The sequence below is a fragment of the Micrasema longulum genome, unplaced genomic scaffold (assembly GCF_059751315.1).
Source record: "Micrasema longulum isolate JH-2025_06_02 unplaced genomic scaffold, ASM5975131v1 h1tg000597l, whole genome shotgun sequence".
NCBI classification, from domain to species: Eukaryota; Metazoa; Arthropoda; class Insecta; order Trichoptera; family Brachycentridae; genus Micrasema; species Micrasema longulum.
The window spans coordinates 620,948-635,018 of record NW_028277793.1 but is presented as its reverse complement, the minus strand read 5'-3'; the positions used below and the strand labels follow the sequence as shown (position 1 = coordinate 635,018).

General features: G+C 32.2%; 1 protein-coding gene across 1 annotated transcript in view; it reads left to right on the top strand.

Moving 5' to 3' along the window:
• The window catches only part of JhI-21 (Juvenile hormone Inducible-21), a 32,421-nt gene extending 18,550 nt beyond the window's left edge, over positions 1-13,871 (top strand). The window contains exons 5-7 of the mRNA XM_088228653.1: positions 10,514-10,637; positions 12,449-12,649; positions 13,127-13,871. Of these exons, the coding sequence (XP_088084779.1) occupies positions 10,514-10,637; positions 12,449-12,649; positions 13,127-13,528 (727 nt within the window). The 3' untranslated portion in view covers positions 13,529-13,871. The remainder of the gene's footprint in view (positions 1-10,513; positions 10,638-12,448; positions 12,650-13,126) is intronic.
• The last annotated feature ends 200 nt before the right edge of the window (positions 13,872-14,071 follow it).

Here is a 14,071-nt window from a genome sequence, read left to right as displayed (position 1 = left end):
ACAAGAAAAAGAAATAAAATGCATAATTACTAGTCGAGATAGATTGCGAAATTCTTACCAACAAATGCCCGTCAAGGAATAATAAATGTATAATATTGAAACAAGTTATCATTTTAGTCTTTTTTAAAATATGTTTGCCATTGTAAATTATTTCCCCAATTAGATAATACTTTGAAATAATGCTTCATTTTCTAAGTAAAGCATTCCAACTTTATGTAATTAATTTTAGTAGCAGAGAAAGTAAATAATATAAAAAAAAATAGTAGTTGGGTACTTCAAAGACCTATACAAACCTAAAAATAATTCTTATTATAGATGTCGTACACGTAGGTACCTAAGAAATCTCTTTAGATAAGCTAAATTTTTAAAGATCACGTTCTTGCGAGGGAAGCCTTTTTGATTTTTATAGGGATAAGGATCATACTTTGTACTGTTAGTATAATTAAGATAATAGAATAAATTTATATATTTTTAGTCGCGCTATTCGCAAATGTGATTGTATTATGTATGTATATAAATATAAATAGGGATGGGAATTTTATTATTCTTTCCTTTATATATTTTTCAAGCGTGTTTATTTCAACGGCGGATATATAAATATAGTGAATTATTTTTATATTTTTTGGGAAATATGTTAATTAGGGATGGAACGACTGAGAAAGATATTGAAAGGAGGGTGAGTGCCGGGAACAAAATGAACGGTGCACTTTAATCATCTTGAATCTAACCGTGGCAAATTAATGTTTGTCGAGAGAGGCAAAATTAGCGGTTTACAATGCAGTCCTGGTCCCGACCCTGATGTATGGGAGCGAAGTATCTACTTGGAAAAACAGGGATGAAAGTAGGCTGCATGCTGTTGAAATGCGATCTCTCAGGCGAATGTGTTGTAAAACTATGTACGATAGATGTACAAATGTTGCGACCGTACGATAAGCATTATCGACAAAATCGAGAAAGGAGCTCTGCGTTGGCTTGGACATGTAGAGCGAATGAACAGCGAAAGAACGGCTAAAAATATTTACAATGCGAATATTGATGAATGCAGAAATAGAGGAAGACCGAGAGAGACATGGCATGACCAAATCCAACAATTACTTGAAGATGGACATGTAATGTTAAAAGTCGGAATAATCGGCGCGCGTGCATGACAAGATGTATAAATGTAGAGGAAGCGTGATCGATATGCAAAGATAGAGCGTTCTATCCTCTATGCCTACCCTTTCGGGGAAACGGCGTGACGGCTTGTTTAAATCGTTGTTTAAAATTTATTACAAAATATAAAACACAATACTTACTAACTGCAAAGTTTTGTGATTGATTTTATAAAGTTTTGTGTGCTTTAAATGTTCATTCAATGCGATTCACAAATTTTCATTTTGGCAAGTTTTTTTATGCGTTCTTGATGAACAAAACAAGCTTCGAAATTTCCAAAAACGTTAATAATTGGGAGGTATAGTTATATATAAAGGCGACCGCGCAACAAGCGAACTGCTTTCTTCTTGCCGAGATTTCGGGTAAACGAGTTGAAGTTTTTGAAATTTTTTTAGCGCTATTTTGTTGGTGAGATCTTCTTCTATAAAATGAACTCAAATTCTGTAAAGAATCGTCAAAATTAGAGTAATGGCGGCCAGAAATCAAAAAACTTCGAAAAATTCAAGTTATTTGTGGTTAAAACGGTAATAATTTTATTTTTTTTATATGTAGACATAACTTTAGTTTATGTAATACATCTTTATCTTCAATTTAAAAAAAAATCAAGTCGATATCTTTAGCCGTTCTTGAGTCATCGCGGCAAAACTAGCGGAAAATGATGTTTTAAGAAAAACGCAGTCAAAGTTTTGGAACAGGATTACGGGCACTCTGCCCTGCCGGCCGTGCACGGCCTTGCATTTTTGGCTGTCCTGAACTCAATTTTACGAATATCAAAGTTTTTTGCATTTCTTTGACATTTCAAACCTTTCTAGTCTCCTTAACACATAAATTAAAAATGGAAAAAAGGGCAAACGTTAGTAGGTCAAGAGAACATTTTTTTTCCATTTCTCTCAGAAATTTCTGCCATTTTCTAACAAGAAATGGCGCTTTCTCGAATCAACAGAGTAAATAGAATTAAGTTGATTGGAGACCCTTACCCTGAATACACAGTAATATAACATCTGCAAACATACCCTATAGAAATAGAACCGCCCCTAGTAATTGAAATAATTGCTTTCAGCCTTCAACTCTCACAACTAGCAACAATCAACAAGTGAAACATCAAAGATTTGTTTTTCAGGTCATGGGAAATATATTTATTACACGTGCTAACAAGCAGTTTTATTATAAAGATATATTTCTCTTTTATTTATCTTATAATAAGAATTCCTTGCGAAAAAAACAGTCTTATGAACCAAATAGATTGAATACCAAGATTAAAAATTTAATTTAAGAGATAATAATATTATGACCTTTGTAAATGCGTTTACTTCTATATTCTTTCTCTAAGGTTCTACATTCGACCATTCCCGTAGAAAATGATTTTCAATCAAATTGTAGATATAATATCATGAAAATCTTTAAATGTTCGAAAAAGCATATTTTCAACGCTCTTTTTATAGCGCCATTGTTCATCTCTTAGAGTAATAACTTAATAGATAGAAAAATAATTCTATGATTATCGACCATGAAGTTAGCTACCGATTACAGCAATACAGCGGGCCGTAGGTACTTGGGTTCAGAATTGCGAGCGCTAATTGAAACCGTCCATTACACGTTTGTTGTTAAACTAAAAACCAAATCTAAAATTTTTAACACTTTTGTTCTATGCAATAGAGCTTAAAGGCTTCTCTAGAGAATTATTACTCTGAGGTTCATCCCTATTCTCATCAATTAGTTCGCCAATCAAATGCCTAATCGAGCAGAGTGCCGACTCAACCTTCGCAGGTTGAATAATAATGACGTTATATAATATTTATTTGAGACATATTTTTTTGTCTTAAAATTAATACGATAGGAATAAAAAAATTATTTATTTATTTGGGAAAAAAACAATAGTTTTTACATATAATTCATATAGAAGATAAGGGTACATCGGAAGTTAAACTGTAAAAACAGTCAGAAATCATTTTCCACAGTTATGTAAGTTTTCCAAGTGTACACACTATAATAACACAGTAATATAATAAAATTTATTTTAAAATTAAGAAATGTTAGTATTTCAGAAACTGCAAATAAAATAGATATATATAATAAATAATAACAATAAAGTAAATAAAAGTGTAAAATAAATAAATGTACGAGTATGATAAATAATGTACGAGTATGATAAAAAACATATTTTTTAAATAAGAAAAGAAAAAGAAAAAACAACTTATGTAATAATATTAAAGAAGATACTCATATAATTTTACAGGTGTATTATCAACGCCTATTACGAATCTAAAATGAATTTTTAATGGTAATAGTTAATTGAATGGTAATATTTGCTAAATACGTAGGTGTTTCACGTTTTAAAAATAAAGAACAGCGACGGAGCGAGGATTTTATTTGGACTTACAATGAAAAATCTACTCTTTCCTCAAGGGGATTACTTAGTTAAGTGCTTGCCTACTGTATTAGCAATGAGGGTATCTGATGAAACGAGTATTTTATTATCTCCTTTCTAGTCTACTTTTGCTTGTCAAGTATAAGTAGTCCGCCAAGGCGAACACAGTCACAGCACTCACACAGATGTATAGCATTTATAAAGAGTGTTCCTTTTATGGCCATAATTATATATTATTCAATAATTAAAATTCTCTGATATTTTATTTTATCTTAATTAAACGGCACGTGATTGAAAATAAATATTGTATGTGCATCTCGGGGTATAGTGGTTAGCGCATTTGTACAAAAAATGCGGCTACTGTACAAATTGTAACTGTACAAACACATGTAACATTTTATATGACCACGGAAATATTTTAAATGTATTCCCAATAATAATAATTATATTGTACTTTTTTAAACCTGTTTTTTTTAATGAGGAAAATATTCAGTGATAAATACGGAACAAGGCACCCTGAACAAAATAATTGAAATTATTTGATAAAAGTAGCCGCTGTCGACAATTGACGACCGTTTTAACAAAGCGAAATATCTACAAAATGTAATTTTTTTAGGAGAAGGTTTTTTCATGTTAAAAATAAAACTATTACGTTTTTAAATTAAATAAAAATTGCATTTTATAGACATATAAAATCCTTTCACATGTACTAAAAATCAACAATGTAGAATCAGTAAAATTATTTATAAAAATGTTATAAATTCACGAATTTTCACAAAAAAGAAATAGCTACATATTTTTGTATGGAATGTATGGAAAATTGATTTATGTTAGGAATTAAATAAGTTTACTTTTGCATGAAATCATTTAAAACTACTTTTTTGTAAAATTATATGTATACTGACATATCTAAGTACCTATGTAAAAATACACATTTAGGTATTTACCTCCTGTATATTTTTTACATACATAATAGCACAAATAAAGTGATAACAAAATATATTTCAAATAATATTATTTTATTATTATTATTATACTTCTTTTTTCTTGGCCGTAATAATGTTTTGTTTGTGATTTTTTTTCGATTTTAAAAAACTTAACACCCCAAAAGAATATGTAGATATTTCGCTTTGTGAAAACTGTATGTAGTGCAGTTATTTCGTTTTGTAAAAATTCACGATATTTGAACCGCTACAACTTTGCATGTATATCGTTTTGTTAAATTTTTATTCCGCCAATCGATAAAGCTCACACGGAAGAAACCATTTCAATAAAAAAACGAATTTGTTTTTTTTTGTAGAAATTTTACTTTGTGAAAACGGTCCTCAATTTCGTCTAGTAAATGAAACGGAAAACACAAATAAAATATGTTTAATCGTTCCATTACTGTTCCAAAAACATCTGCACGTTACGGTGCTGTGTAATCATTACACGTGTAAAAAAATTGTGATTTTAAATCGGAAAAATGTAATATTCATAGGCAATTGCTTCAATTATTTATTGTTGAAGTAAAAGTGATAATATTTGAAATCTAATTGATAAAAACATTTTTTTAAACCATTGGCTCATGCTCGCAGCACTGGCGACAGAACGGCCTTTGACGAAAGTTGGGAAGCTACTAACTGGCGCCTGGGAGAAGAACTAAAAACGTTGCTGTTTGCGCGTGTGACGCGTGAAATATCAAATACTACGAATGCCGATTAAAATATATGAAATGGATTTAGAATATTTAATTGTGCTTTCAAAATCAATATGAATACTGTGCAGAAATGTTTTCATACATGAATATGAAAACAAACTCAATAAAAATACGTTCGTAGAAAAACGCGACGTGTTTGGCCTTGGTTGTTATGACGTCAAGATTCGTGATAATGTTCTAAACAAAATTCAATGGCCAAGAACAAATAAACGTAAATCGTAATGTATTAGGGGTGTGGCCGAAGGGATGACCGTTTTTGCGAGAATCAAAATTATAAATTTAAAAATATCTTTATGCTACTAATAATTAGCAATTTTTTTTTTTTATTGGATAGTATTTCATAGATCTCTATTACCTACTTTAAAAACGTAAAAAAAAGTGATATTTTTCTATTGTCCCTCTCGCTCCCGAATATACCCGTATTATCGAGAGTGAGATGTAAAGACTGTGAGAAAATTATATATTAGGATTACTCTTTTGCTATGTATTCCGCAATATACGACACATTAGTAAACTTTCTATTGTATTGGTGATTTTTTTTCTCCGATTTCTGATAAATTCTTTTTCTGTTCCCAATAAGTAATAATTATTTAATAAAAAAATATTTTAACCGATACGTAAATGTATAACGGCAGAATACCAACCAAAAATCTTAAACCGTGGGGGAGGTGAGGGTTTCAGACTGCCGAAAACAAGAATCCTGGCAACTCAAAACAATATGTATCATAAGGGACTTAATATATTTAATAAGTTGCCAAAAGAGATTAGGGATGCTGGGTCTATCGCATTGTTTTGCGGGACGGCGATGGTTTATGTTAAAAACAAAAAAAATATATAGGTAGATAGACTGCCATCGGAAAGTGTCTGCATTCTATAATAATGTTTAGTTTTTTAAATTTGTAACGTACGCGTTACCACGTGTTTGTGCGCTGGTTCGTCACCCGCGTCTGCCGCAGTCAAGCTTCCCGGCGTAAGTGGGAAGCCGCCTCCCAGACAGAGTCAGACAAAGTCGGAAGGTAGGGGCACAGCTGCGCCGACCGCAAGTCAACCTCAATAGCCCTGAAAAGGACTTTCCACCCGGTCCAAGTGGTGTAGAGAAGCGAAGGCAGTCAGCAGGCAGAGCGGAGCGAAGTGCAGGAGGGCGAACAGGGCGGAGAACGGAATAAAATACGTCTTAACTGTTCAGAGTTAGGAACTCGACTGAATTTATTTGGTCAGTTACACGCCTTATAAAGCGATGCGCGTCGGGCCCCGTGAGTCAGCCGTCCCACCCGCGCCGGCTGCGTGGGAGTGGTGGGGGTAGCTCTCCCCCGCCACTCGCTACATGCCGCCGGCCGCAGGTGGCGTAAATACGGGCGTTTAACGCCCGTACGGCCTATTTCGTCGGCAGCCGCGACGCGCACAATATGATGATCATAATTTTTATTTTACATTACATTTTATATGTTTCTAGCTATATTTTGCCCCGGTAATACTGAGGCCAGGCTCGAAAGTGAATACTTTATCTTTATTGAGAGCCTAGCACTTAGTACTGTACATATATCGGGGTTTCTACCTAGTTTTTTGATTATATTTGCATTTTTATTATTCTCTATTACGCGTCCGGAACAAAAATTATTTTTGGATATACAGGGTTTTCTTTAAACCTTGTCACATCCGAAACCACGATGATCAGTATGAGCAAGCAGACATATTGGCACATTAAAATAAATTTTTAGAACGAATAAAATTTACAAAAATAAAATATTAAAAAAAACAAATGGTTGCTTACTTCTGCAAGGGAGAAACGAGGAGGGGGGAGAGAGGAGTATGATACTCCGTCAACCGAGCGGCAGCGCCCCCCTCGCTTCTCCCCTGTAGAAGTAAGCAACCATTTGTTTTTTTTTTAAATTTATTTTTTCAAAATTTATTTTCTTATATATATTTTTTAAATATGCTAATATGTCTTCTTGCCCATACTGATCATCGTGATTTCGGATGTGACAGGGTTTAATGAACACCCTGTATATTGTTTATTAGGTAAGGCATAACTAGGTATTCTAATTTCAAAACTACTATCTAAAATAAATAAGTTATATTACATGATTTATTATATTTTTGGAGATATTAAAGTTATTAGATGCAATGTGTACCTGGGCTGCAATTATGAACGGCTATCTTCATCGGTATATACTCAGACGGTATAAATTAATATCGATATTTTTGTAAGAAAGTGTGTATATTTGAATGAAAATTCATAGTATCTTCGTCAGTAGCCGGTAATTGAACATGCTTAGAAAAAAAAAATGTAAACATATTCTATTTTTCATACGGAAAACTTAATTTTACTTTGTAGATAAAATTGAAGATAAATTTAATTTTCATATCAGAATATGTACCCAGCTACCCAGGGGTGGTCTTTTGAATTTTCTCTACCCCCTCTAGAGAGTGATTGATTTACGATTTTCTATTTTTTGCACGCGTTTACACTTTGCTTCATGCTGGCTACACTGATGATTAAACGTAAAATAAATATGAACATGTGAAATCAAACATGACCACTCTAGCCACGCATCACTGGGAAAGGAGAATTAATAATAAATTAAAAGTTCGCGCTGTTAGTGTATCGGGGATTTTATAATATTATGCTTGGATGATTATATCCAATGAACGCACGCCTCGCCATGACACTATTGTACCGTTTGAAAGCCTATACAGAAACACTAATATGCACATTTTTCTAAATGCCTGTTTGCCTCAACTTATGTTACGTTAGCTATACCTACAATAGTAGGTAGTCTCTTATATATAACCTAAATACCTATATACAAACGTACGGGGTGTTATTCATCAAGTTTATTAGATAAGAATCATGTAGGGAATGTGCATACATAAATATTATTACAGTAAATTCTGCACATACCTATATGATATTTATTATCTGCACCTTATTTTCTCTACCAACTACGTACTTATAAATTATAAACCTTCTTATAAATAATACATTTAGTGTTTTTCAATTTTTTTAGCCATAACAAGTTAGAAAAAAATATGCCAGCAATATTTTGAGCATGTTTAAATGTTTGTAGATATGGTTAAATACTAGATTCCACTCCCTAGAAAATTATCTAGATTGACATTAATTACAAAATACTTTTCAGAGAATATTGAATTAAATACTTTTGAGATTGGAATATGGAAGTCTAGGCATTTCCAGGGCTTATGGCTGGTTTAAGTGAGCACAGTGCCGGATCTAACAGATTCTAGTGCCGGGAAAAGAGATGGGAATACACGCGTTTGTGAATTAATACAATTCTCCCCTCCCTTGTAAGCGAGTGTCTGGTTCATTGTGCCAACTTAACCTATGGTAGGTCGGGCTCTAAGTGATCACTTTACATATTTATTTATTTATTTATATATACACCTAATGGACATTTTTAAGGACATATTTATAAACAGGAAATTAGTATAAAGAAAAGTAGAAAGACATAATGGTATATAGTAAGTAGACTTGGTGGGAGTGGAAGCGGAAGAGAGGTGTTTATAATTGAATTTGATTCAGTGATCGTATGAAAGAAGACAATTTGTTATCAAAGAAATCAAGACTGGTATGTTTGTTGGCAGACCTAAGAATTCTAGGCATAGGTGAATGAAAACCATAGTTAGTTCTATGGTTATCGGTATGAAAGAGTAAGTTTTGTCTGAGGTTTGTAGTTAGGATATTTAATTTAATTGAGCTCAGTAGTTCAGGCCCATCAAAGAGTGAGTTAAGAATTTTAAATAGGACTAGAGGGTCGGATTTATTTAGACGGTCTTGAAGAAAATATATATTTAAGCGAGTTTCTAACTCATTATACGTAAGTATATTGGTCTTTGGATAAGCCCAAATATTGTGCAACGTGAACCACTCTGTCTATGTTTAAATATCAATATATCTGCCATAGATTTTTTTGTGAGTTCTAGAATCAAATATCACAAATGTACCTACTGGCTTATCATCAGACTCCACAGATAGGGTAATGAGTAGATGGAAATATCGAATATATTTGATTATGGACTTGCTAGTTAAAAATTAAGTCTGACTTCATTTATCTATTTGCAATGAGAAATTTCAGCAAAGTGACAAAGAAGAATAAGAAATTGGTGATGACGGACATGAAACGAGTTTTGATGATTAGTTTTTTTTCTTTTTTTGTGTCAATAAATATGCTTTTAATACTTAAATTGCCTTATTATTACATTTACATGATATGAAGTCCATTAAACAATTTTGACCAGTAAATTTCCTTAAATACTCGTAAGTGCAGCGTGTAAGAAAACATTTTTCATATCCAATTTCCCATAGCACTGACCATGTTATTATTATTATATTTGACAAGACTTGGTTCTACGTTTAAAAACATTATTTTGTAATGATCATAGAACAACGACACATGTTGTTTTCTTCAACTTTACATGAGAGCGGCATATTTTTTTAAAACTTTATCTCCTCCAGTACAAAAGTATATAATTTTATACTTGGGTTAGTTTTATATATATAAATATGTATATATATTTTCACACTTAGAATATAAGGCCTTTATATAACCTTTTCAAGATCAAATATAAAAGAAAGTCAATGACGCAATTTTCACACATCTATCAATATTCTATGATCACGACGATTGACTTTTTTTCCCAATAACCCTTAGTGTGTTACTGCAGTTTAGCAATTAGAGTTTTTCAATAAAAAAAAATCTCTATTTATTCTGATGAAAAGAAAAAAAAATCATTATTATCTTTTTCGCACCCAGTGGTACATATGACACTGCATCGGTAAACCAAATGCAGCTTATTTAGACTATCTGTTAAATAAAAGCAGAGTGATCAATCATACGCTTCAGGTGCTAGTCCAGGAACAATGATATATTGCAGTTTAAACAACATTTAAAATCAATATTTCATGTCCACTCTGCCAAGAATTGAACCCAAGACCTCAAGCGAATGCGCCAACCATTACACATGTAGCAGACTTATCTCTACTCGATTTCCTTATTCAGGATTTTTACCCGAGAGCAGCCACCGTGTCAAAAATACTTGTTCAGGGTTCTGGTTCTATTTTACACACAGAACAGTATTCTTCATCCGCCTGGACGCAGTAAAGAAAAAAACAGTTTTTCAAATAGTGCCATTCAACCATGATTTGAATAATGTATTGTACCTTATTAGATGAATGAGTAAAGTTGGTGTTATAGGTACTTAATGGGTACATAAATACCAATCGCTAAACTTAGTCGAGTTGCTGATAAACTAAAATTTATTAATTTTATTTTCAGGAATCTTCCCCGTGCCATATGGATTGCTATGCCCCTTGTGACTACAATATATGTGTTGGCAAATTTAGCATATTTTGCTGTGGTAACAAAACAAGAAATGCTTGCTTCAGCTGCAGTTGCCGTGGTAAATATAATTTATAAATTGTGTATGAATTATTATTAATACCAATTTCATTTTATTCAATGCAGTAGTTATATGTAATATTGTGTAGCAAAAACACCTTATTAAGAATCATTTCATTTTAATTAATTCGGTATCGAACCCAGGATTTCATTTAGGTACTTTGTTAAATGTTCTTTGTTAGACCTGATGACGAACTCAGAAGTCTTAAGTCGAGCTAGAACGAAAGAGAATTCTTGACCACCATAAAAGTTCGTAAAATTTCATATCTGGGGCATATAATGTGTGGAGAAAAGTACCACATGCTTCATTAAATTTTGAAAGGCAAGATTGAGGGTCACAGAGGGGCTGGAAGAAGACAGATGTCCTGGCTACGAAATATACGAGACTGGACAGGCTTCAGGACTATCGAGCAGATTTTCCGGGCAGCACAGGACAGAGAGACTTTTGCCAGAGTGATTGTCAACGTTGGGGATACCTGACAGGGCACTAAGAGAAGAAGAAGTTAAATGATGTTTTGCCTATCATGAAAGTCAATATCCCAACCACAAAACTGAATGTTTAGTTTTTCTCGTCTCGATTGCATACACCATGATGGTCTGACACACGTTTTGTATATCCCAATTTTGCTTCTAATCCACACGTGTTTATCGTTCCAAACAACATTTCTTAGGCATCCAAATGCTGCTAAGGTTTTACTAATTTGTTCCTTCAATTCGGAGTTTAAGACGCTGTGGGTCGAGATTTAAAAACCTAAATATTAAAAAATATTAAAATTTTTTGTTTTACTAACTGAGATAGATATGTTCTGAACTTCAGGAATTGCCACTGCCATTATGGTTCCATCATCTGCGTAGCATGTAATGTTAACGACTTTATCTCTCTTAGTTCTAGATTTACCACTTCCTCCATTCTTGAAAGCGTTTTTATATATTTATTTTGTTTGTGTTGGAAAATGTTTTCTTGTCTTATATATTGTTGTGTTCTATTTAGTTATATAAGTGCTAAACTTGCTTTGTTTCTTTGTTGTTCGTAATATGTGCTTTTTAAAAAAATAATAAAAATATAAAAAAGTCTTGAATTAGTAACTCCTGGGAATGTAATTCATATGTATTATACTTTGTAAAATACCTTGTATCATGTGATTAACAAATAAATAAATAAACAAACCTATAATAGAGGCATAAGAATAATCATCTTAACAAATAGAAGTCAGATGAGATGTCAGTGAGCAATACAAAAAGTAAACATAAAATGAATAAACCATTCATTATAATTTTTTCATTATAAAATGCAAGGTTGAAAAATGATAGCTAGGCACATTTCAATAAAATTACAATAATAAGAACAAATGCAATAAGAAAATAAAAATAGCAAATGCCAAATCCATTTCACAAGATTGTAGGTTGGATTCATTCCGACATTTTAGCTTTGTGGTCTTCACAGTCACATAGTTAAGCTCCTACAACGATCAATGTTTGATTATGTCCAAATGCTTGCAGACTGGCTGGATTTCCTCCCTAGGGAGTTGTTCATATTTAAATTTATTTCAACAGTGTGTAAAGTGGCCACTTAAACCAGCCAATGACAGGTCATAAGCCCTGTAAATGCCTAGACTTCCAAATTTCTTCTCGAAAACTTATTCCCTCTCTGTTGAAATAAATCCTACAACGATGGCCGAAATGTCGGAAAGTGTCCAACCGATACAAGATCACCCAATAAAGATGAAACATATTTAGAAAAATTATTCTAGCACAGTGATCAAATCATGGTGAAAACATAATTTATATATGGCATATTTTTTTAATTTACAGACATTCGGACAAAAGATGTTTGGAAATGCTTACTGGGCCATTCCTCTATTTGTTGCTCTTTCAACATTCGGTGGAGTGAATGGAATTCTCTTCACTTCTGCCAGACTGTTTATGACAGGAGCACAAGAAGGACACTTACCAGATATCTTTTCCCTGGTGCACACCAAAAGATTAACTCCAGTACCGTCACTTCTGTTTACGGTGAGAAAAAAAATGTTTTCATCAATGAGGAAGTTCGGCAGTTTTTAAAATTATTTTTTTATTTATTAATATACTATCTAACTGAGCAAAAAAAAACATTACAATCGTATTGTCAGCACTATTATTTTTTTAAGTATTGTAATTTGGAAATAACTCTGCGTGTGATGTCACAAGTTCTCTTTGATAAGTTCTGCTGATTGGCGAATTAGTTTCCTGTAAACCGGAAATCCATCACAAAACTCTATCATTGATTGGTTCAGATGAATTAGTTAATTTTTATTATTTTTTCATACATCTTCAAGAAATTTCGCTGTAAAATTGAAGGTTGTAATTTTTGCCACTCATAGGTAAAAATAAATTATATCCATTTTCATGTAGCACTGAACTTCCTCATTTGATGAAATAAAGTGAACAATGTACAAGCATCTTTTTGTGAATTATTTTCTTAATCAAAATATTTGTTTTATATTGTTCCAGTGTTTGATTTCATTGCTGATGCTGTGCACAAGTGACATCTTTGCACTTATCAATTACTTTTCCCAGATTCTATGGTTATCCGTTGGAGCCAGCATTTTAGGAATGCTTTCACTACGTAAAACAAGACCGGATATACCTCGACCAATAAGAGTGAATACATTACTTCCAATATCATTCCTTGTATGTATTGGATTCCTAGTCATTGTTCCTGCCATTGCGGAGCCATGGAATACAGCTATAGGTATTGGAATTCTCATTTCCGGTATTCCTGTGTATTATGCTTGCATAAAATGGAAGAAACCCCAGGTTTACGAAGAATTTTCTAAAGCAACTATGATTTTTACTCAAAAACTACTTGATTGTACTTATGTCGACAACAATGAAAAGTTAAGTAATCAGTGAATTTTTTATCTTCTAATGAAATCAGTTTAGAGAATAATACATTCCACTACAATCAATGAAGTTAAATAAATAGTTTACATAAATGCAATGATGTAAGGTGATGTAATTCTTTCGTTAAATATTGAATTATAAATGTCATTATTGTAAAATAATTACATTTATAATTAGCACAAAATGTAATAGTTTAAGGTAGGCAGCCTATGCTTGTGATACTTTTTTTATTAAAAATGTAATCTCTGATTCTAGTCACAATAAAAAGTGTGATTTTGAATAATTTTTGCTTATAATTAGTGGTAACAAATATGATGTGAAGTAAAGTTAGTAGAACTAATTTGGAAGCAAATTGATTTTTAATTTTACAGCTAAACGAATTTCGCCAAGAAATTTCAAATATTTTTTTACCTTACTTACTATTTCCTAATAGTTATAATATTCAGTATATTAAATATAACATATTGATAAATCATTTTTTATATTTTTGACAACCTTTTTTTATAGATGTTTAATTTATACTATGAAAATGACCAATTTAAAATTAAATGT